We start from the raw sequence: 26110 nt of genomic DNA, 5'->3' as shown, positions 1-26110 counted from the left end.
ATCAGTGCAAATAGACACAAAATAATAGAATAAGGTAATTTACTAATACAGTAATTTGGAAACTACTATATATATTCTGAAACAAGGCTACAAGAACATTTCCACTTCCAGTGTACCCCTAAGGAGTGATCTGGAAGCCTTACTCATGCTCATCTTCACTGGCAGTTGTACATTCACAAAGTTGTTTAATGTTGGTCCCATAGACTATATTTTGATCCACACAAGCCGCTTTAGCTGAGGACTTCCTTAGCGCCCACTCTGCTTTCAGGAGTTTTGATTCCATACCAGACACTACCACTGGGAGGCCAGGGGGGTGTGGTGAATTTAGGGATAGGGAGAGACACTGCCGCCAAGTGGGTGAGTGGTGAGGGGGATTTTCCCAGATGGGAAAGCGGGAGTATAGTGGACACTGTCACTGGGTGGGTTAGCAAAGGGGGTAATGGATACTGGTGCTAATTTGGCGAGCAGGGGGGGGGAGGGGGTACTGTCACGATTTGAAAATAAATGTTTTTAATGTTTCACAAATATTTAATTACTTTAAAATGAAATCACTAAAAGTAAATGCTCTCATTATTTTTAAGAGCATTATATGTGGAAGGACAATGCCTTTTGTAGAGGTTCTCCACTAATGTATTACTACCAGGAACCATGGTCCTGTGCTCATTGTTCATATAATTCCAGAGATGTAAAGCATAGGAGTCATTGAAAGTTGGCAGTTTGTCCCAAACCTCAAAATACTGTCTCCATTCTGGGTATGGAATAGGGTAAAAGTGTTGTGGATTCAAGAAAGAGATGTTTCCACACATGACATCTTCTGAACCTTTAAAATCAGGCAAGGTACAGAACTTCTGTAGAACACGGGTAAAGAGTTGTGGTCCTTGGTGTCCCCATATGCCACCATTATAATTCTGAACAAAATCTACCATACTTTTCCAAGTGAAATAATGATGGGAAGAGAATCCAAAAACACCGTTGCTAGAATAGCGAGGAGATTGAGCAGCCAGAAAATCCTGATCCGGTATGGCTTGAATGGAGATAATGTCAGTGTCCATATAGATGCCACCATGTTTCCAGATCAGGGCCAGCCTGCAGCCATCTGAGCTGACATGGATCCAGTGATGTTCTTGCTCAGGATTAACCTACAAATACAAATACAACATGAGTTAGCAGATCAGAATCGTCCTTATGGTAACAAAAGTTGAACTAAATCGCATCTTATGTAATTCAAAACATACAATGCTTTAGCACATTGCATGCTATTTGAACTAGATGCAATGCAATCTAGTTTAAAATGCACAGTGCACATTGCACCATGTATGAGCACCGTTACATATACTTTGTATGCAGAGTTTCGGCCTGGATTGGCCTTCTTCTAGGGAGTCTTTCCTAAAAACTCCCTAGAAGAAGGCCAATCCAGAACGAAACACGTTGGAGGACACCCACAGCAAGCAGCACCCACACCAGAAGAGAGACCACCGACGTGAGAGAACACTCGGAGAGAAGGACATCAACGTGCGGCACCAAGCTCAGGAAAGGGAGACGCTCCTATCCGGCAAGCGCGAGGAGAGAGAGTGAAGCCAGGCGAGGAGAGAAGCACAGCATGCCGGGGACGGGAAGAGATGAGTAACTGGGATCCGTCGGCAGGGACAAACGGCAGGGAGACGCACACCAGCAGACCCCTGACCGCGACCCGTGTCAGACGCTCCACGCCACCGACCACGAACTCAGACTGCGAAGGTCAACGGCGAACAGCCGAAAACCCGACCAGCTGAGCCGGCCAGTGACAGAGGCACACAGAGCGCCCAGATCCCGGTAACTCTGCACCCCCACCCCAGCCACCCGCACACGCACTGCGACCACCCTCATCCGCTATAACAGCCAAGACCGCCGGCCAGGATCCGTCCACCAACACTCAAGCCGCAACCTGAGACCCAAGCGCCAGCAAATGACAATTCTACAATACATTAGGAAAAAAGAAAATAAATCAGTTTGCTGGGACTCACTCCTCATTCACATAGTCTTGAATGACTAAAAACAACTCTATATTGTACCTTAAGGTGTAGCTTTTTACAAATAACTCTATAACTAACAGGCCATTATTTTTATTTGTTTTTTATTGCGTCATTTTATTAATTATATGACCTGATAGTCTAATTCCCTGTGACAGGGATTGGTGTGACGAACAATATTTAAAAAAAGTTGAATAGATATAGAGAAAAAGAAATTGAAAGATTAAAATTAGTCTCTGTAATCCGTTTACAATTATATTCAAAAAAGGCTTTAGTGATGCCTTATAGGATGTGATGTGCCAAATGTGATTGTTTTTTATCTTTTATATATATATATATATATATATATATATATATATATATATATATATATATATATATATATCTAGGCGCTATATTGCCATGCCCAGTTTTTTCAAGGTCTCTCAGTGAGATTATACTCTAATATAGTTGGTTTGTGCTGTTCCTAGTTGCAACAAAGATATTACAGTTATTATTTCAACAAAAAGTTTTGCAACTGTTGCATAAAGGTATCTAATGGATACTTCTATCCTGTGATGTTAAATGACCGATCTCTCTGTCAGATTGGTATTTCTTATAGCAGATTCACTTCTACTTCATGATCATTTGTTTAATCGTGCCTATACAATGCACCCCTGTACTGTAATTAGCTTAGGATATAACCATATTCATTTGTGTTAAATTGCCTTTTTGTTATCTGGCATATATCTTGGAAATATACGTTGTGGACATGCAACTGCACTGTCCCAGATTAGTGCTTTATTCGCATACACTTCCTCAGAACTTAGATTAGAGTTGTGTCTGCCGCTTGAGCCTGTCACCCCTCTCTCTCTGTCTGATATGTCACCCTTATGTCCGCATTGTGCGATCTACAGGTTGTATCATATATATGTGTATGCACTGTGCCGGATTGGGTCAGATAGTGTCCACACTGGGCAATTTTGTAGTGCAGGTATATTTATATATCAAGCTATGGTTTTTATATCCCTTACATACACTGACCTATATGTTAGTGCAGTGGTAGATAGTAATAGGCAAGTACAAGTTTGTTGTGCATATCGAGTGATAAGATCTTTAATAGTTAGATCACTATTTGTTTGATCACAGTCATTGGGCAATTTTCATAACTCAGTCATTGGTATTTATTTATGTACACACAGAGCGATTTGATTTTAACTGTTTGTTCACCCAGTGATTTTATTGTACACACTGAGCGATTTTTTCACAGATAAATCATTGTTGTCCAATCATTGTATTTAATATACCTTTTCTGTCAATATAGTACTAGTAGGCAAGGATGTGTATTCTATCACAGTTAAATTCGCACATATACTGGATGGTATATTATAGTGATAGAGTTTGAGGTTAAGATCCGAGCATACATATGCCGATGTCAGATTTATGCTAGCACGCTGCTGACCGTCTGCTTAATTTATAAACAGCGTGTGCTAAGTCCCTTTCCTTAACTCTCATCTATGAATACATGCTACTGCACCTATTTCATATCTCTGGGCAGTGCATGTGTTCAATACATAGGCTTTTCCGTAGTGTTCTGTGTCTCAGCCGGAATATTCGCAAACAGCGTATAGCCGGCTTATTAAACACGCTGTCAGGCATCTGCCTCTATCACAGACAGCGTGCCCCAGCGCTTGTTATATGCGCTCCGCTTTCTGAGACTCCCCGCCGCCTATCCCACACTGATGCTTGGTGAGACCCGAATATTAAAAAATTATAAACAATACATTTGGCTACATCAAGTTAACGGATTAACAAGAGACATTTGCCGATGCGCATTTCGCCCTACAGGCTTTTCCAAGGCTTTAACCTAGGGTGACATATCAGACAGAGAGAGAGGAGTGACAGGCTCAAGCGGCAGACACAACTCTAATCTAAGTTCTGAGGAAGTGAATGTGAATAAAGCACTAATCTGGGACAGTGCAGTTGCATGTCCACAACGTATATTTCCAAGATATATGCCAGATAACAAAAAGGCAATTTAACACAAATGAATATGGTTATATCCTAAGCTAATTACAGTACAGGGGTGCATTGTATAGGCACGATTAAACAAATGATCATGAAGTAGAAGTGAATCTGCTATAAGAAATACCAATCTGACAGAGATATCGGTCATTTAACATCACAGGATAGAAGTATCCAGTAGATACCTTTATGCAACAGTTGCAAAACTTTTTGTTGAAATAATAACAGTAATATCTTTGTTGCAACTAGGAACAGCACACACCAACTATATTAGAGTATAATCTCACTGAGGGGTGAATTTATGAAGCTTGGAGAAGTGTTATCTATCCCCATAAAGAACGTTATGAGCAAGGTGATAATGGTTCAGCTACAATATGTAAATTGACAGGTAAGAGCTGATTGGCTGAACCATTATCACCTTGCTCATAACGTTCTTTATGGGGATAGATAACACTTCTCCAAGCTTCATAAATTCACCCCTGAGAGACCTTGAAAAAAACTGGGCAAGGCAATATAGCGCCTAGATATATATATATAAAAGATAAAAAACAATCACATTTGGCACATCACATCCTATATGGCATCACTAAAGCCTTTTTTGAATATAATTGTAAACGGATTACAGAGACTAATTTTAATCTTTCAATTTCTTTTTCTCTATATCTATTAAACTTTTTTTAAATATTGTTCGCCACACCAATCCCTGTCACAGGGAATTAGACTATCAGGTCATATAATTAATAAAGTTACGCAATAAAAACCAAATAAAAGTTAAAAGAGTTATTTGTAAAAAGCTACACCTTAAGGTACAATATAAAGTTGTTTTTAGTCATTCAAGACTATGTGAATGAGGAGTGAGTCCCAGCAAACTGATTTATTTTCTTTTTCCTATTGTATACTATATTTAAATCAGTAGACAGCACCCTAAGTCAGCAAGGGAATATATATGCTGAAATTCCCTTCTGACTGACTCGTGTACCATTCACAATCTATAAACTGTCACCAAAGATACATGGTGCAGGTCCCCCACCCCTGTTTTTCCTCCAATTAATTCTACAATACAGGCAAGCGGGACACCGCACCTGTATCCACCGGTGGCCCAGCACCCCTAACCCGGATCCCTACCCAACCAACCCCACCTCTGGAATCCCCACACCTGGGGAGACCACCAACCGGACCCCAATCCTCCCCCCCCCACCCGGCACGCAGGAAGTACTCCTGGTGTACACCCCTTGCCCCCGTCATTTCCCATACTGTCCATCAGTGACTTTCCTTTGTATGTATGTACCTTTCTGCAATATACTGCACCAATGTTATTTTAAACCAATGTATTTGTTACTTGCACCTTTATAGTAAAAACCCTTTGAAACACACTAATCTGAGCGGTTGTTTTGGGTCGCACAAGACAAATAGTACACGTTTTAAGGACCCCCTCAATTTTTTATTGTAAACTGAAGTGACAGTAACACAAATGGGGGTGTGCTACCTCGGACACGAAGATTTGACAAGATATGAAGAAGAAAAGTATGTCCTATATCGGTGCACCAATAAAGATTTTTAAAATTTAACTTTTATTGTATTTATTTTAAGAACTGCGAGATAAAAAATACATGTAACAACAAAACAGGGGTGGGGTAACACTCATAAAAACTAAGGTGGCAGGCAGATGTTTGTAATAGAACCTGTTATATGTGCTGATTCAACTTTAGAACAGTGTACTCGTGATTTGTATGGGCTGGATCAGACCAACAGATCGAGTATAAGTAAATAAGAGCGGGTAGAAAACCTCTTGTAATGATGCTCTATGGTCCGCAAATTCACTCATGCCAGTCAAGGCATAACATATATCAATTATAGTGATAGTCAGAAATGGATTGGCATACACTTAATTATAATACAGCGTATGGGTGAAAATCACTCTATCTCCTACAGGAGAATCCTGATCTGAGTCACTTATCATGAATGGAGGTGCTGCACCATTAGATAAAAGATCTCCCATCGGCTGTATAGTATGCCTGATATGGGGGTCAGTATGGTTATAAGCTGGTGCCTCCAAGATATTCACTATGCTAGTCCAATGGAGTCGCCTCTAAGTGGACCGTAGCTGTCTGCAGTGAACGCCCTTAGAAGGGCTATAGCGGCATGACACTGTTCAGCAGAATTACAAAATACATTAGTAAGAAAAATAACAAACAGGTGCAAACATCTGCCCTCACACCGCTAGCCGGCACGCGCTTCGCAGATTTTAGCTTCCTCAGGGCCAACCTGTCTGAGTGCAAGCAGGGTTTTTATACCTATAGTAGTATATAATGCTCCAATTACAATGCGTCTAGTCGGACGTGCCCCCAAGGGATCTGGCGGGAAAGATGTTGTCCAATCATGAGCCTCGTATGTGGCGGACCCCTGTACGGTGTCCTGTAAGTACGTCATGCCATGTATAGTTGGCATGGTTACGGCATTTGCAAGCGTACGGATGCGGGCGCACTCATGACGTGCGTCTGCTCCGGTTCTATGTCTTACGTCGTTGCCATGGTAACCTCACTTGTGTATGTCATGGCGCGGTTGTGACGTGCGTCCGTTCCAGTCCAATGGTGTGTAGTCCATTGGGCGTGACGTGTGGTTGTGTATCGTTGGCAAGGTAACCAGGCAGTAATGCGTCGTGAGTCCGTACTGGTCCTATCACGCATGGTTCCTGGGCATCAGGTTGTCATGGTGCTCATTAGCAGTTGGTAGTGATTAATTTTGATCATTAGTGTGAGATAGTCGCTGTGGAATAGGAGACTGGTTCATATTCTCTATTTCTGATGTGATCATTATATGTCCTTGATTTCATATCAAGTACAGAATCTGAGAATTGGGTATCAGATTATAGAGAAATATGTAAAGTGTTAGAAAATTTATATAAATATATATATATCGGGACATTGTCATGTCTGATATATATAGGTCAGGGATACCATATGGTGATGTAGTGAATAACTGTACATTGTTGGGATATCGGGTGCATAAATACATACATACTCCTAATTAGAAAGATGTTGCTGATTTGTTCAGCAGCATCTTTCTAATTAGGAGTATGTATGTATTTATGCACCCGATATCCCAACAATGTACAGTTATTCACTACATCACCATATGGTATCCCTGACCTATATATATCAGACATGACAATGTCCCGATATATATATATTTATATAAATTTTCTAACACTTTACATATTTCTCTATAATCTGATACCCAATTCTCAGATTCTGTACTTGATATGAAATCAAGGACATATAATGATCACATCAGAAATAGGGAATATGAACCAGTCTCCTATTCCACAGCGACTATCTCACACTAATGATCAAAATTAATCACTACCAACTGCTAATGAGCACCAGGACAACCTGATGCCCAGGAACCATGCGTGATAGAACCAGTACGGACTCACGACGCATTACTGCCTGGTTACCTTGCCAACGATACACAACCACACGTCAAACCCAATGGACTACACGCCATTGGACTGGAACGGACGCACGTCACAACCGCCCCCGCGCCATGACATACACAAGTGAGGTTACCATGGCAACGACGTAAGACATAGAACCAGAGCAGACGCACGTCATGAGTGCGCCCGCATCCGTACGCTTGCAAACGCCGTAACCATGCCAACTATACATGGCATGACGTACTTACAGGACACCGTACAGGGGTCGGCCACATACGAGGCTCATGATTGGACAACATCTTTCCCGCCAGATCTCTTGGGGGCACGTCCGACTAGACGCATTGTAATTGGAGCATTATACACTACTATAGGTATAAAAACCCTGCTTGCGCTCAGACAGGTTGGCCCTGAGGAAGCTAAAATCTGCGAAGCGTGTGCCGGCTAGCGGTGTGAGGGCAGATGTTTGCACCTGTTTGTTATTTTTCTTACTAATGTATTTTGTAATTCTGCTGAACAGTGTAATGCCGCTATATCCCTTCTAAGGGCGTTCACTGCAGACAGCTACGGTCCACTTGGAGGCGACTCCATTGGACTAGCATAGTGAATATCTTGGAGGCACCAGCTTATAACCATACTGACCCCCATATCAGGCATACTATACAGCCGATGGGAGATCTTTTATCTAATGGTGCAGCACCTCCATTCATGATAAGTGACTCAGATCAGGATTCTCCTGTAGGAGATAGAGTGATTTTCACCCATACGCTGTATTATAATTAAGTGTATGCCAATCCATTTCTGACTATCACTATAATTGATATATGTTATGCCTTGACTGGCATGAGTGAATTTGCGGACCATAGAGCATCATTACAAGAGGTTTTCTACCCGCTCTTAATTACTTATACTCGATCTGTTGGTCTGATCCAGCCCATACAAATCACGAGTACACTGTTCTAAAGTTGAATCAGCACATATAACAGGTTCTATTACAAACATCTGCCTGCCACCTTAGTTTTTATGAGTGTTACCCCACCCCTGTTTTGTTGTTACATGTATTTTTTATCTTGCAGTTCTTAAAAGAAATACAATAAAAGTTAAATTTTAAAAATCTTTATTGGTGCACCGATATAGGACATACTTTTCTTCTTCATATCTTGTCAAACACATTAATCTCTTTATCACACCGTCGACACCACACACCAAGGGGCGGAGCGCTGCACCTAATTTACCCATGTTGAAATAGAAAATCGCCTTCCCCAAAATGTTGCCACAAAGCTGGAAGCATAGCATTGTCAATAATGACTTGGTATGCTAAAGCATTTAGATTGCCCTTCACTGAAGATAAGGGGCTTAACCCAAACCCTAAAAAACAGCCCCATACTATTGTCCCGACTCCACCAAACTTCCCATTTGTTATAGTGCAGGCAGGTAACTGGCAGAGTGCAGTAAATCATCCATCAAACCTAGGCTTGCCCATCTGCCTGCCAAACAGAGAAGCGTGATTTGTAACTCCACAGAACATGTTCCCACTGCTCCACAGGCCAGTGTCGGTGTGCTTTACACCACTCCATCCGACGCTTGGCATTGAACTTGGTGATGTGAGGCTTGCATTCAGCTGATCGGCCATGGAAAGCTCTGCCCCACAGTTATTGTGCTTACATTAATGCCAGTGGAAGTTCAGAACTCAGAATTCAGAGAAAGAGAACGTGTGTCCTGTTGTGGTGCACCATAAAGAATTAATTAGAGCCAATAAAAAGTAACTTTTAATTGATTTGTTTAAAACTGCGAAATATAAAACCAAAACACAAAGATTGACAAACAAAGTGAAAAATAGTGCGTGTTTAAAAACAGCACATGTGGGGACTTGTGTGTCTTCAATCAGTCTTTTAATTAGTGTATTCTTGTTGTGTTGCGTCTTATTTGAAACAATATCTGCTCCAAGTGTGGGACAATTCCTCTTGTAACACTTGTTGCTGTTTCGAGAAACACTGTTGTTACTTAATTAGGTGACAATTGTCTCAATGATTTGCATACTCCTACTACCTGTTTGTGCAATGATTTATATGGTTGACAGTGTGTCGACACTTCTGTGCAGTGATCAAAACAGAGGGTCTGTATATAACCTTACAGTAGTACAATCCCTGGGTAATAAGATGCTATATGCTAGGGGACTAACTGTGTCCGTTGGTACTGTTATGCTGTGTCGACACTTCCGTGTCGATGGTGCTTGTTGACCGGTCACTGAGCTGGTGCAGACACTCAAACATAAAGGGATATTTAATTTGTATATATTATGCTGCCATATTGATATAAATGAACAGACAATTTACTATATCCCAATAAAAAGATTTATTCTATGCGTGTCGATCTGTCTGCAAGTTTATCACGTACATGAGATTAGTGATTGTGTTAATATGTCAACGGTAGAATAGAAATAATGATTCTACTTTTACAGGGTAGCGGAGTTTTCAATCATGTAATGGTACTGTGGCTTAATAGAAAAAATGAGTAATAATAACGGCAAATGGTATTACAGGTTGAGTATCCCGTATCCAAAATGCTCGGGACCAGGAGAATTTTGGATAACGGATTATTCCGTATTTCGGAATATTTTAATATTTCAATGATGTATTTTGAAGTATCTTGCATTTATGCTGTATAAACACATAATATACACACAAATATATTTTATTACCACATAAAATACACACAAACATATTTTAATTGTTCAAAAAACAAGGTTTCAAAACGTGAAACAAAATTTGTGTACTATCTCAGCACTGAATTTGAATGCCAAGCAATCATTGTCTTGCACATATATAGTGCCAGTTACATATCATGTCCCCAGTGATGCTGTTAAAGATGTCCCCAGTGAGTTTTTAGCAAAAAAAAAAATTTTTTTTCACTTTCTGGAATGTCCGTATTTCGGAATAATTCGGATAACGGATATTCGGATACGGGATACTCGACCTGTATTACTATCGGACTCTTGGTTTGGCTCTTGCTGCACTGTTATGTATGTGCAGACCTTCACCAAAGCCGCAATATCAAAGATCTGTAAGCTACAGATTTATAGTGGGTAAATCAGCGCTAATGTCTGCTGCGCTATAATGTATGTGCAGACATTCACCAAAGCCGCAGTGTCACAGATCTATAAGCTACAGAATTACAGTGGGTGACATTCACCAAAGCCGCACTTTAACTGATCTGTAAGCCACAGAATTACAATGGGTAAGACTGTGCTAATATCTAGCGTGTCTGCCCATAGTATCAATGACTCTGGTAATGCAGCGTATATGCGCTGCTATCAAGGCGTGCTGATAGACGCAATATAGACTGCCAGATTGCTAGACATTTACAGCCCTAAGAAGGGCTAGCATAGATAGACGCAAATACAATTGTAAATTCTGAGACTGTGCACACAAGTGAACCCACACGGCCGTGCTGCCAAATGTACCGACACAAAGTGTACATGCTCTTCTCACTGTATAGAAATGTAAGCTTCCCATGTGGCTTGGCTCCTTTCCCTTGCACGCCTCTGGATTTACTGGGGTACAAAAGGCAGGCCAGGATATAAACTGTAACGTTGGTGGGCCTTCAGCCAGATACATGGTTAACTGTCCCTTTACATACCTCTCAATGGTCTCAATTTTTGTGGGATAGTACCTTTTATTGGCAAGTGTCCCATGTTGGGGAGGGGGCAGTTGGGAGTCCCTCCTGTCAGTACACAGCATCTATTCAGGGTGTCAGAGGTGAAAGGTGGCATGGCCTGCAGCTCTCACAGGGCTGGCCATGCCCCCACAGCGGCAAAATAGAGCCTGGTGAATGTGGGCTTCACTGTTAGGCCATACCCATTTTCCCTGAGGTCATGACCCTTTTTGGAAGCTTGCATATGGGTCAATCGCAGGAATCCTGACCCCACCGCTCCAAAAGTTGGGAGGTATGCCTTTAGTGGAAATACAGCTTGCATTGAAACATAGCCATGGGTTACACTGGTATACAGACAATCAAAAAATACAGTTTAAAAGTAAACTGTAATTACTTTTGAGGTACCTACAATCACAATAAAAAAAGAGTTGCTGAACATTCTCTATGAGCCAATGGCATTCCTCCCAACATTTCCACTTTAGAAATCTCTATGCTTCAGGACCATCGGATGGACGGATGGAGGTAGACCTACGTACGGTGTCAAGATAGGTAAGTCAGGGTTGCCGACCTTCTTATTCTCCTCTCCGGGAGAAGCTCGGAGAGGAGAGTTTCAGTAGCCGCTTAAGGGGCGAGGCTTAAGCTTGACATCACTAAGCCCCGCCCCATGCTGTTAAACCAGCGAATTCAGGGATCTCCATGGAGGGGGCGGGGCTAAAATGACGCGATTGTGTCATTTTAGCTCCGCCCCCTCCTCTGAGACCCGAGGATTGCGGCCTTTTAATGCCGCGATCCGTGGGACATCGGGGGTCCCCCCTGAATCCGGGAGGGTTGCCCACCCTGAGGTAAGTATCTGGATAAAAGGGCTCTGAATGTAATAAAGTTTTATTTTTCTGGTGTGTGTGTGTTCATTTAACTATTGGTTCTTCTGTGGAACTAAGAGTCCCAGCAAGCCCATTAATGGGCCGCATTAGTCCCAGTATGTGGACCAGGCTTGCTAGGACTCATAGTTCCACAGCAGAACCCAATGGTTTATTCTTTCTTTTACACATCTCACAGCCTGGTGGCCACAGCCCAGGGCCATTGGGACAGCCCCAGGTTCAGCCTGGGCAGGTAATTTCTGTAGGGAGGGGGGGGGGGGCCTTCATTGGGGGGGTCCCCACTTCCCCAGGAACCCTGCCCAGGCTGACCGGTCAGAGGGTAATGCTTTAGCCGCGGGACGTTATATAATAAGTGTCCCCCGGCTGTGGCATTACCCTTGCTGGCTGGTTGGGCTTAGTGGTGGTTCTTAAAATATACCAGCTACCTACCCGTGTATGTTGTGGGTTGATTTCTGTAATATCTTATGCCTGACATGTACATGTACCTTACCTGTATCATAACTGTTTGCATAACCCTATATCTTTCTTCCTTTTTCTCTTTTGTTTTTTGTATACCAAAAACTTGAATAAAAATCGAATGTTAAAAAAAAAAAAAAAAAAAAAGAACTGTAAAATATGGGGAACCCCTATTTGTTTGGTTCCCTGATTTTTTTAAACCAGAACAGGCTCTTTGAGCCTGGGGCTGGTTACGGCCGTGGGGGAGTAACCCCACACCATTTTTTTTTATTAATTATTTATTATTATTTTTTTCTTACGCTGACGCCTGCACGGATCTGACTGATCCGTGCAGGCTAAAGCCAAATACACCTGTAAAATAAAGTGTATTTTCCAGGCATATTTTACCAGCAATTAGTGGCCGTATCCCGCTAATTACCGGCCGTATATTCAATAAAGCCACTTGGTAAATTAGCTATCACCATTCTTTTGAACGATGATTCCTATTCGTATTCTGTCGTAAATAGAAATACGAATGTGCCATGTACATGTGCCTTGTAAATGCCAAAAATACAAATACGCCTAAAATATTCATATTCAATAACACTAATACGAATATTTTAGCCGTATTCGCCTTAGTGAATTTCACCCATTGAGTAATATGAAGGCAATGCTGCTATGCTGCATTTGAAGAGTTTCAACTTCTGTTGCTTTTCTGAGAATTTCATTACAAATAACCAAATTTGTCAATCCATACTAATTTGTCATTTTGCCAATTTCGTTGTTTTGAGACGGTGGAAGGGCTAAAATGACACTTCATTTCACTTCATCTTTGTAGGCCCACTGGTCATGGAATTTTGCTGGAATAGGGCGGGGCTTTATAAAGTCAACGCCCGTCCCTGCCCCCTATACTGCACATCAGTATCTCTCAGACAGAAACACAAAAATGTAGGTAAAGGCCCCCATACACTAGGGCAATATACATGCAATTTGGGCGATTTACATGCAATTTCAGTGATAAATTGATAAGCACTGAAGTACAGAATCTCAAATGCAGGACACCCAGGAAGCTGCCGGGAAGTTCAAGGGGAATCTGATGCAATTTCATGCCTCAGATACATTTAGAGTATGGCCACCTTAAGTATGCTGCTAGGTCAGCTATCATAGGAACACTAAAAAGCCCATGGATCTAATACCAATCCATACCTCCCAACTTCTGATTAAATGAAATAGGGACACTCGCGCGGCGAAGCTGCGCGAGCGCCCGAAAAGGGGGCGGGGTGTATGCAAATGAGGGCGCGGCTTATGCTAATTAGCCGCAACCTCATTTTCATACGAGAATAGACGCTGTGCGCATGCGCACAGCGTCTATTTTATTAGATTGGGGGTCTCCCAACTGCCACCCCCCGCAGCGGGACAATGCCTGCCGCGGGTGGGACAGCGGGACAGGACCCGAAATCGGGACTGTCCCGCTGCAATCGTGACAGTTGGGAGGTATGCCAATCAAAAAATCACTGTGCTTGGTGCTGGGAGATAGTGTAATAAATAGTATTTATTGTCATCAGGAAGCTCTAGTTCTTTACAATGTACAGTAGCATGAGGTGAATGATTCTGTGAAAAAAGGTTAGTTCCTAAATCTGCCAGCAGGGGACACTATGACATTGTATAAGCCACGGCATAATGTATGTAAAGGTAGCAACCAGTGAATAACTAGAAGAAACCTAAAATTACATTTCACTTTTTTTATTTACTATTGTAGCAATCCTTGGAGAGTGGTAACATAGAGAGAGATAAGTTACCAACCAATCAGTTCATGTCATTTTTCAAACACAGCCTGTAACATGAGCTGATGGGGTGGTACTGTATCTGCGGAATCTGTATGCGCTATATAAGAAACTGTTAATAATAATAATAATAATAATCTCTCCGCTATATCACCCTACAAGTCTTAGTAAATCTCCCAGGTACCTAGCTGAGCATAACTAAAGTTATGGGTTGGTCTATGTTCAGTTACGGGGCACTTTAAGAGAGGAGGACGCCTGTGTGCTACCACCTCCTCTCTGCCTGCCGCAGTGCCAGTGGCGTAACTATAGCCCCGCAGCCCCCGCTGTGGCGGGGAGGCGCTGAGGGACTGTGGGAGCTGATCTGCGGGGCTATAGTTACAACTTACTACTACCGTAGTATGCGTCTGTGGCCGGGAGCGGGGCATATCGGCAGCGCCGCCCCCCACTCCCCCTAGCCAGGGGCGGATTTAGGGATGAGGGCGCCCCTAGGCACAACAATAATGTTTACTAAGTAGGACAGTTTATAGGGGCAGTATCTGCATGTCCTATCCATTTACACTTTATTTAAGATGGAATATAGTACAGTACAGTGGATATTTTGCAGTTATTGGTACATTTTGGGCTGACAGTACTATCACAGGCATCCAAGTGCCGCCCCCAAACATGTGCCGCCCCTAGGCCGGTGCCTCACGTGCCTAATGGGAAATTCGGCTCTGCCCCTAGCTCTCCCACCCAAGTAAACTTACACACACCCCTTACCCCTCCGCATGCCGCCGCCACATTCAGGGTCCTGGCCAGAGCGCAGATCTTGTCCTGGCTCCGTCTCATCCTGCAGTTCTAATGAAGAATAACTATCAGAAAATGTCTGCCCCCATACAGCAGACAGTTTTTTGGGATGCTAGATGAGGCGCAGGCCTCCTCTAGCATCCTTAAAAACTGCCTGCTGTTAGGGGTCAGCCATTTTGTGATGGTCATTATAGAACTGCAGGAGGACCGGGAGCCGGGAGAAGATCTGCGTTGCGGGACCCTGAATTCGGCGGTGGCGGCAGCATGCGGAGGGGTAAGGGGGGTGTTTAACTTCACTTGGGAAGGTGGGTGGGAGGGCTAGGGGGAGGGGGCGGCGCTGCCGATATCGACGGGGGGGGGGTGTGTGCAAAAGTGCTAGTTACGCCACTGCGCAGTGCCATGCTGCCCAGCGCACTAGAGGCTGAGCCCTAGAGCGCTCAGCCTCTATTGCGCATGCACAGCCCTACGGAATAATGGCACTTGATGTCATTACTAGAGAGGTGCACAGACCTATGTTTTGGGTCCAAATCTCATGCTTTGGTTTGGATTCAGATTTTGGTTCAGTTTGCTGTAAAATCACAAAAAAAAAAAATTTATAATCTTGACAAAATTCAATAACAATCGATTAAAACTGCTAAAATCGTGTAATTTGTCTGAAATTCTTCTCGGGATTTTTGACTTGGTTCAAATACACAAAATTCGGCTGGAAAAGCACATCTTTAGGGATTAGTATAATTTAAGTTTGAGGGCGTGTTTTTGTTTACTTACACCATACGGAACTGTTTGCTATTAGGTTCCCCTCTGATAATTTCCCAGGTAAGAGATTCTGCGTTGTGCATTTTTCGTCAGATATATAATGTTTCTTGGTGTTTTTTTTTTTTCATGATTTTGTTTCTACAGATTTTGTTTCATGGTTTTATTTCCGTTATGCTGGGTGTTTCACATTGTATGGCATATTAAGGCTAGGTGTATGAGCAAATACACCTAGCCTTAATATGCCATACAATGTGAAACACCCAGCATAACGGAATCATTTTCATATGTGTCGCATGACCTCTTTCTCTTTACATTTGGTGTATTAGGGGTCAATTCAGACCTGTACAATTCAGACCTGATTGACAGGCGGGGCGGGGTTAACCTGCTCGCTGGGCTCTGAACGCATGCAGCTCAGAGAACAGGTCTGATTGGACCTTTAGAACGGGATGTACCAATCCTTTTCGGTAAAACTTCCAAGTTTCAGCCCCGGGAATCCCTCTGCACATGCGCAACATGATGAGCCAGCTGCAAAGCTGGAAAGAACCCGATTGGTTCCTTCTACAGCACCGATGCAAAAAGAATCTCATAGGCTTCTATAGGTAAATGGCAGAAAAAGTTGTCATTACCTTCCCCATTGAAGCGCCAATGTCTGGGACTTTGTGCACATGGGAAATGTGTCCAAACCCAAAAATAGGCTTTTGGACACATTTTCCCTTTAGTATATCCTGCCCTTATCCTCACACAATATTCAGGGAAACACCTCTCAAAGTAGGCTTACTGTACTATACCATGAAGCTGAGTGAATTCAAGCCTGCTTTATCTGGGTGTAGGCAGCTGTGTAATTCATGAGTGTCTCAGTTTAAAGTAGGGGTGTGCATCGGGCACTTTTTGTGTTTCGTGTTTTGAGTTTTGGGCCTGTATCTCCGGCCGTGTTTTGGGTCTGGATCTATTCCAAAACACCACCCTTCCATGTTTCGTATCTGTATTTCTTTTAAAATGCCATTAAAACCGCTAAAGTCGCAGAATTTGGGGGGGGGGGGGATGCTGCTAAATCTGGCATATAAACCCAAGGGTGCTGCTTAGTCTGTCATATAAGTCCTGAGGTGCTTTAAATTGGAGCAATGGAGGACAAACAATAAAAGATCAGGAAAGCAACACAAGTGGGCCGCACAAACACCTAGCACATCTAGCAGTGGCACTGCAGTGACAGACAGGATGGCAGTTTTAAAATCTAGGCCCTGAGCAGCATGCAGTGGACACAACTAGAGAAGCAGGGAGACCGGGGAGAACCACATCAACATGCAGTCAGCATCTGCAAAGTGGTACGATATAAGGGATTATGTTTCATTTAATTTTGCGTTGAAGACGGAAAAGATAAACTAACTTTTAGTTGTCTAGGAGGACCACCTGACAGTCTTAAACACTAAAATGAAGTTGACCTGTATCAGTCTATTGACCCCAATGAATCCAAATATAAACGGTTATAATGTAAATTTTCCATCTTACACTTATGCTGGATATACACCAGAATGATTTGGCCTCAATTCCCCCAATTTCGATACAATCTCGACGGATTTTATGTAAATTGGGCATGCTTTGGCATGTTTTAGATCTGATGCGCGTCCCCGCTGGTCGTTTGGTCGTTTTGCAAATCCTACCTGCTGCAGTCAGGGTTTGATAATGACCGCTTCAACTGGGTAGAGATCATGATCGGATTGTGATTAGATCATATGCAGATCATGTGCTCCAACAGATCGTGCGACCATCGTATGGTCGTTTCACGATCTGCTCATGATCTGCTCACAATCATGATCGTTCTGGTGTGTACCCTACATAAGCGTAGTGAAGTCATCTTAAAAAGATGTCTTCTGGACGTGAAACACCAGAAAGTAGCATTAAGACATTAATGAGAAGTTATATGTGATACCCCACAATTGGGGTACCCCCTGTCTGTGCCCCAGATTTACATTGGTGGCCAGTGCTACATATGTTATGTGCTGACATTGAAACACAGGCCTCAGGGGGTTGCTAGGCAACCACCCCGCAGCAGCCTTCCTAACAAAGAGGATACTAGGACCCAGCACCCACCTGTGGATGCCCAGAGTGCGGAAAGGAAAGGGTGCCTTTTGATTAGTGTTCAGTGGGCGCAAATAGGGGGAGATTCTCTAAGAATCTCCGCCCCCTTTCGCTGCCCACCGCAATTATAATTATCACATATGTTCTAACATATGCGATAATTATAGCTGCGCCGGGCTCTCCTCCTCCCTGCACCCGGAAGAGGATCAGTGCAGGGAGGAAGTCACAGGTCCGGGCAGCACAGCTCTGTGCTGCCCGGACACAGGTGAGGGGGGAGGGGGCGGCGGGGGTCCGTGCGGGGCGGCAGGGGGTCGTTGCGGGGTGGCGGTGGGATGCGGTAGAAGCCCATTGGCTTCTATGGGGCATTGCCAGATTTTTATGGCGATGTTCTACGCCGCGGTAACCCGGCGGGGGATGCTTACAGCTTACATGCTTACAGCATCCCAAAATGCGGTAAAAACCACGATAACGGGGTTTTTACCGCATTTCTAGCTTAGAGAATCTCCCCCATAGAGAGAAGAGGAGCTGAGCGCGAAGGAGGAGAGTGCGTGAGGCACAGAGAGGAGAGAGGAAGCTGACCGGTGAAGAGGGTGCCAGGCGTGTGGAGAGAGGGAGAGACCAACCAGCCCGGTCAGCTGAACACCTGAGGTGTAGCCTTATCTTGCCGAAGGATCCCGGCGGTAATTGACAGTGTTGTGGAAGAGAGACGCCGACCCCGTGAGGCTGCATGACAGAGGTGGGCTACGCAGAGATCCCCAGCACCTGTGGCACAGCGGGACACGCATGACCAGTGGTGATTGACAGGAGAGGTTCGGCGGCTGAAGAGAGGAGAGCCAGGCGCGTAGCAGTAGGGAGATGCGCTCTGAGGTGAGTGGTGCAGGGCACCAGCACAGCAAGACGGGCAGGCTCAGGAAGCCAGTGGCTGCCCGAGGGGAGTCCAACGGTACCCGTAGTGCAGGCCCAGGTGCAGCGGTTATCCCAGAGAGAGATAGCCCCGCAGAGGTCCCCAGCGCCCGTGAGGCCGCAGCGCAACTCACAGAAAACCCTGAATGCTTCAGTAGAGCTCAGAATCGTGATCAGCAGGAGCTGGCAACCAGTAACAGCACTCAGGTACTCTGCATCCCCACAGTGTTACAGTGTCTCTCAATTCACCAACCATTAAGGGGTCCAAAAGCATATCAGCTTCCTCCCCAGAAACTACCCTATTTGGTCCGTGATAACCAGCCTTTACCTGAAGTGACCAAACCCAGCAAATGAGCCTCACTCCCCTTCCCGGGAACGTTATCTTATTTGAGCCCTTCCTTTAGCATATTTGTGCCCTTTCCTCTGCAAAGGACATCAGGCACAGAAGACAAAATAGTTAGCTGCCTTAAAACACAAGAACCATCCTAACCTTTATAGGAATCCTCTTAGGTGAAAATAATTTTCAGGACACCGTTTGCTGTGGATTACAAATTATTTTTGTAGTATTACTTCAAGTCACGGTGCACCTAGGCCCAACAGGTACCCTGAATCCTAACAGAACTGCGCAGTTCAGGGACTCATTCTTTTAGGCCCGGACACTTGTTATCATTATTGAACAGAACCAGTTACCTTGCATTGTTGTCATTTCTTAAAATGGTATTGCATATCTTCTTTATTGACTTTGGAAATCGTTTGTATTGTGATATAATTGCATAAGTGTACTCCAGGTGCGGTATACCGTGCGATTTGCTACAGTGGCCCCATCGCGCACAATATCCTTTTTTCAGATCATTACTATTCTTGTTGTCTTTCATTGCATTCGTTGCTTGGAGCAGTGTATCATCATCATCATTGCACTGTGTATTGTGTGAAGTGCGGCCTACAGTGCCACAGTGACCCCATCGCACACAATATCATAGGCTAAACATTATGTAAATCTTTTATACTGTACTGCAAATTGTCATTATTGTTCTTGCATTGTTTAATATCTATCCAGGCGGCGAACCATGACCATTTGCTGCATAATAAAATATCCTTTCACCGTCCTCATGTGTGGTGACAGTATTGTGCGATTGTGTTTGGGGTGTTGCTCTTCTGGGTTCCTTTTGTCCCTCCGCCCTCCGATTTGCAGGCAAGTGAAACAGACAAGTCGCAGACAGTTAGTTCCAAGAGAGGAACGGGAGTACAAGGCAGGGCCAGACTGGCTATCTGGCACTTCTGGCAAATGCCAGAAGGGCCGAGGGCCAGGTGGGCCGATTTTTGCTATCCATTTACATGTACTTTCAGCTGGGTCTCGTCTGCCACGGCACAACATAATCATTCCGAGGCTCCGCCCCCGAACTCCAGAAACTCCACCTTCTGTCCTATCCAAAGTCACTGCTCACCTTGCTTAAAGTTACCCTAGGTTGCCTGTTAAACCCTGCCTACTACCATCGGGGGGCATGGCTTCAGCTGCTGTAACGCTGAGGAGATTCCCGATCAGTGCAGGAACTCCTCAGCAGTGTGTGCTGTGCTCCTATTGGCTGAGTGACACACCACACACAGTCACTCAGCCTGTGAGCCAATCAGAGCACAGACACGACCTCACACTGACTTCCCAGACAGGAGTCTACTGGATGAAATTACAGACAGCACTTCATTGAGTAAAGGTAACTGCAGTGTCAGCCACACACTATGTGTATACTACTGTGAGGGTAATAAATGACACCCTCCTCATCCCATAATCTTATCTATATCCTCTGGATGTAGCAGCCCCTCCAGTAACCCCTTCCCTGCCAGCTGCATTTTCTACAGTATGCATAACAGTATACAGTATATATTATATATAAAGTATGTACACTGTGTGTATGTGTATTATATATAAAGTATGTGTACATGCACAAGTATGTGCATGTACAGTATGTTATGCGTGTGTATGCTAAGTGTTTGTGTTCAGTGGCGTAGCTTGGTTTGGGGCACTCCCCGCCGTTAATGGGGGGGCGCCTCCCCCCTCGGCTGCCAGTGCCTCCCCCCCCCTCCCCCTCCCCTCCCCCCGACCACAGGGGCTGCGGTGCTATAGTTACGCCCCTGTGTGTGTTTTGTGTGTGTGTGTAGGTTTGTTACAAGACGCCTAAGGAGCTGGGGCCGGTGACACCGTAGCCATTTAGGGGGTGGGGCCACTGACACAGCTGCCGACTCCTGTAAGTTGAGCATTGCAAGCAACATCTAAGATCCAGGTACCCTTACTCCTACACCCTGTCCCTGGATCCAGAGACCCTCACCCTACACTGTGGGGGTTATTCTGATTCATACGCAGCAGGGCTTTATTCGCACGGCCGGGGACTGATTTTTTTCATCTACGCATACACATTTTTGCGCATGTGCATACGCAGGGTGCGTACACCCACGCCGAACAGACTACTCGCAGGGTGCACACACCCAGGACAGCGGGCATTCCCATATTAGCATATGGGAACGCCCAGCGTTTCATGGGCATGCTAATGAGGCTATGACGCAAGTGCGGGGGGTGGGCAGCTGACCAGATGTCAGATGCCCGCCCATTTCCTTCCCAGCATGCATGCATATATAAGTGACTTGAAAGTCACTTTTATATGCGTGCACTTTCCACATCTTTCGATGGTCGGCAACCATCGAAAGATCTGGGAGGTTCCCCCTGCCCTGTAAATGGATGTTACTGTGTCATAATGTGTAATGGGCATAACGGATTGTCATGTTCTGTAATGGGCATTACGGTGTGTAATGCCTCCTTTTTCTGATGCCACGCCTTCATTCCATGAGACCACACCCCCTTTTCGCAGCGCAAGGGTCCCGCCTACTACAGGTGGGCCTGTGTGCTCAAAATGCCAGGGCTGATTTCTGGTCCCAGTCCGGACCTGGTACAAGGTATCAGTCATACCTGCATGCAGTCTGACAACATCACATACTGTACATACATGTTATATACTGGACTGTCTTTTCTCCACTTAGTATATATTGAGGGGGTAATGCCCTGTTTATTAAATTTTAGAAGGTGCTGCCCACTACTTTAGCTGAACTATACAACCACACAAGAAAAGAAAGTACTGACTGGGTGCACTAGAAGTCCTATACTTATATATAATATATACCTTTTATTGATTCAAGATAAAAAATTTGAAATATTAAAATATAGTTAATAAGAGTCAAAAAAATATTTAAATATAAGGGAGCACTGTCTATATTTGTCCAATATTTGCAGGGGTAATGTGTGAAGTACCACCAATGACCACTAGAGGGCATTAGACAAAGTTGTGTATACAGTAGGCCAGAGGTTCCCAAACTGTGTGCCTAGGCACCCTGAGGTGTCTCAGGACACTTGCAGGGGTGCCTTGGGTTGGTGGACCAGGATCAATTCATATTATTTATGGTCAATGTACCAGGCAAAACCAGTGCTGGTGGCTGCCAATCATAATATATGTGGACAAACAGAAGCAAATCCTGTCCCTCAGCAGATTACTGTGACACAATGCACTTCATTTAATATTTTCAGATTTTCTGAATTTCTCGATAAGAAGCATTTGGGCTAGGGGTGCCTTGAAAATATTTTGATGCTCTAGGGTGCCGTGATTCAAAAAAGTTTGGGAACCATTGGTCTAGGCCATTGTTTCCCAAACTTTTTTGTATCATTTTTTAACAGCACTCTAGGATAAATGTATTCATTTATGAATTTGGAATGTGGGGGGCAATGAGAGCAAGGATTAGAATTTTAGCAGTGTCCTGTGTAAGGTATGGGTGTATTTTGAAATATTTTGAAACATTTAGCATGTTTTAAAAACAGATTTAGGCACTTGTGTATTTTGGCGGCGCCCATTGCATCGTATACCATAACGCATGCGATGGTATGCGATGCGACGCGATGCCGTTGGTTAGTGTACGATGGCATACAATTTTGAAATTGTATGCCATTGTACATGGCATACAATGCCATACGATGCGATGCGATTAAACATTGGATAAGCACCCTAATGGGTGCTTATACTATGTTAAGCACCCTAATGGGTGCATACAATGTTAAATGCACCCCCACGCCCCCCTCCCACTATAAACGTGAACCCGAAGCGTGGCGAGCGCAGCGAGCCCGCGCGGGGCGGCGGTACGCGTCCTACGACCTTTTCATACCCCCACTATCCACGTCGGCGTGGAGTTGAGAATAGATTAGTGTGGCGAGCGCAGCGAGCCACCGAGCCCGAAGCGTGGCGAGCGCAGCAAGCCCCACGAGGGGACGCGGATACCTGTGAAGCCCGCGAAGGGACGCGTTTACCTGTGAAGGTATCCGCGTCCCCTCGCCACGCTTCGGGCTCGGTGGCTCGCTGCGCTCGCCACACTAATCTATTCTCAACTCCACGCCGACGTGGATAGTGGGGGTATGAAAAGATCGTAGGACGCGTACCGCCGCCCCTCGCGGGCTCGCTGCGCTTGCCACGCTTCGGGTTCACGTTTATAGTGGGGGGGTGGCGTGGGGGTGCATTTAACATTGTAAGCACCCATTAGGGTGCTTATACGATTTTTAATCGTATAGGGGCTCAAAATCGCGTCGCATCACATCGCATGCCATCGGGATGTACATCGGGGGCGCCGCTATAATACACAAGTACCCAGATTTAAATTGGGGGGTAAATGAAAGTCCAAGGACAACACACAGGCATCGGTTAGGATTGAGTATTGTGTTCTCTGATAGAGATGTTAAGTTGGTACTGTAACTACTATTGGTTGGTGGAAATATAATTAAGTCTGTTTTTTAAATATTCAGTTTAAAGTGTTGAAATGACATCAAAGATGAAATAACAGAAAGGTATTTACTGATTTACCAATACAGATGATGACAGGTCTGGGGAGGATAAGTAGATTTGAGTATCATCTGCAAGTTGGTTTTCCAGGACTAGATACACATAATGCACACAGGTATATGTCACATATACGTTACACACAGGCACCATGTCATTAGGCCCCTCCCCATAGTGGGAAATTCACAATTTGTGAATCAGGAAAGGGCAGCACCAAAATGCACGATTGTTGTAGAGTAATTTCATATTCGCTCTGTCCCCAACCCTCTGACCTATGAATCATAGCATTTTGCAGTTAAGGATGGGGCTTAGTAATATAGCACCCACCCTCATGTTTTTTTATTGGTACTCAGAACCATCTGCATGTGCCATTGGGTTGGGACATGATTATGTCGTTAAATATGACTCATGTCAATAAACCCATTGTTCAAATCAGCATGAACAATCAAATTCTCTGAAGATAGATCACCTTAATGGCAGTAACACATGTAATGTCAATCAACTTTTTACTTAATATGAAGTTTTTAATATGGAAATTCATAGTAGAAAATACAGCTCAGAAAAGTGTATTCTCCAGCAATCACAAAGAAAACTTCTAAATATACAATATGTGATGTATCTTCTTGTAAGCAATAATCTAGAGAACCTTACCTGCTTGTACCAGGGAAGAAGTGGTGTACTATTGAAAATGTCTTCCATTATAAGAGGAAAGATGTAGACATTATCCAGAGATGCTAAGGTTGGGAAATGCCTGTGTACTCTCTTTTCATCATCTATAGAGTTCATTTCTGTCACCCCTTTCATGAAGAAGACTACAGGTCGGTCGTTATACACACGAGCTGCTGACTCAATAGCACACAGCACCAATGATGGTGGTTTCATCCTGTCAGTGGTCTCCAGAAATATGATGCCATTTCCATGGCTCAAGATGGCTTCTGGATTAATTTCATCTTTGATGTTTGACTCTATGTTGGAATTTTCCAGACTTACGTCCTCAATAGTTACGTTTTTATTCATGGCTTTATGGCTTTGGTTTTCTGTGAAGATATAGGACAAGTAGGAAACACTGCCCTTTATGTAGATTATTTTGTAGAAAAATCCAGTTGACATCAACAGTAGAATGAATGGAACTATCCTAAAGTCTTTTACCATTGTCACTGTATGTAAACATCGAACTGCAAAAGAGAACAAAAACAAAACCATATCTACCTGTACATTATTTTATACCACATAGTAATTAAAAGAAAATAGGGGAGAAGGAGTAGACCTATAGATTAAGCCTGAATAATCAGAAGCAAGAACAGCAGGCAAAATAACACATTTTTAAAAGAAAGGGTCTTATTCACTAGGGAACGCTTAGTGATACATTGTAAACAATTAAATAGGCTGATAATTTAAAACAAACAATTTATTAACAACATACAGGTATATGCACAAACACTGAAAATGTAGTCGAATAAAATAAAACATGTAACAAAATAATAATGAATCACCTCCCGGGGGTGTAAATTAAGACCAATAAATTATATTAAACTGTAACACACGTGCTCATTGCAATAGTACCCTCAATGTGTGAGTGTCCTAAAGTTCTTAATTTAATAGAATTCCTTAGTTGGATATATATAGTCCAGATATGAATAAACTGGCCAATAGCTGGTTTAAAAGACTCTGGGCCTGATTCCAACTTGATCACAGGAAAAATCTGTTCTCAAAATGGGCAAAATCATGTGCACTGCAGGCGGTGTCGTGACTTGCTGTGATTGCAATACCTAATAACATTCTTCCCCACTAAAATAGTGCATATCCTCAGGCAATGTCAACTAAGACTTTGCTGCCAAACGAAGATGATGGTTATACAAATTCTACATTAAAAAAACTGTAACCTTTCAACAGTTACAATTTTCTTTACAAACTTACAGTACCTATTAATTAAACAATTACACATCATTTTTCCTACAATTAAGAATCCAAGTTTAATTCCCTTGGTGATTCTTACAGATCTTCTCAACCCTGTTTCAGAGTTGGTTTCGCTAGATTAATCAGTTCTGGAGTTAGAAATTATATTGTCTCTTGTCAAAGTTAACCCCTGAGTCTTATAAGAAACCCTATACTCCAAGCTAGGTATTATGGACCCACTTATAATTAGACGATGCACAATGGAGTAGTCTACTGGATACTCGACTTGTCAACCTCTCTGCTACTTGTCGACTTTTACCAATATCACATTCTGGTTTGTTCTAAAAAAAATATAGGTTGTTTCACTGTGTACCACTGTGGAAGTATAAGTGGACTCCCTTTCATTCCTTACTTTATAAACAATTGTATCTGGTATTAGTATGACAACCACTACATAGGGAATTTATTGGACTGCTGTTTATTGCTTTTCAACATACGTGAGAATCCTTGTTTTAATCTTTCTTTTGTCTAAAAAGTACCACACCCATCCTATGTTGAACTACTTTTCTGACTTTCTCATTTTCTCTTGTATTCTGATGTCCATTTACCCAATCTGTTTGTGAAGAAGTCATGT

The 26110-nt window shown here is 43.5% G+C and overlaps 1 protein-coding gene across 1 annotated transcript; it reads right to left on the bottom strand.

The window, feature by feature from the left end:
• Positions 1-551: 551 nt before the first annotated feature.
• On the bottom strand, positions 552-24732 carry LOC146063019 (alpha-1,4-N-acetylglucosaminyltransferase-like). Its single transcript, XM_083175027.1, has 3 exons — positions 24667-24732; positions 24232-24570; positions 552-1139 (listed from the first exon to the last, which is right to left on the bottom strand). The coding sequence occupies exons 1-3, from the start codon at positions 24730-24732 to the stop codon at positions 552-554; spliced, it is 993 nt and encodes a 330-aa protein (XP_083031153.1).
• Between the last annotated feature and the right edge of the window lie 1378 nt (positions 24733-26110).

The sequence above is a fragment of the Crinia signifera genome, chromosome 3, assembly GCF_055691185.1.
Source record: "Crinia signifera chromosome 3, ASM5569118v1, whole genome shotgun sequence".
In the NCBI taxonomy this organism is placed as follows: domain Eukaryota; kingdom Metazoa; phylum Chordata; class Amphibia; order Anura; family Myobatrachidae; genus Crinia; species Crinia signifera.
The sequence above is the reverse complement of the archived record's forward strand: the minus strand, read 5'-3'. Positions and strand labels throughout refer to the sequence as shown.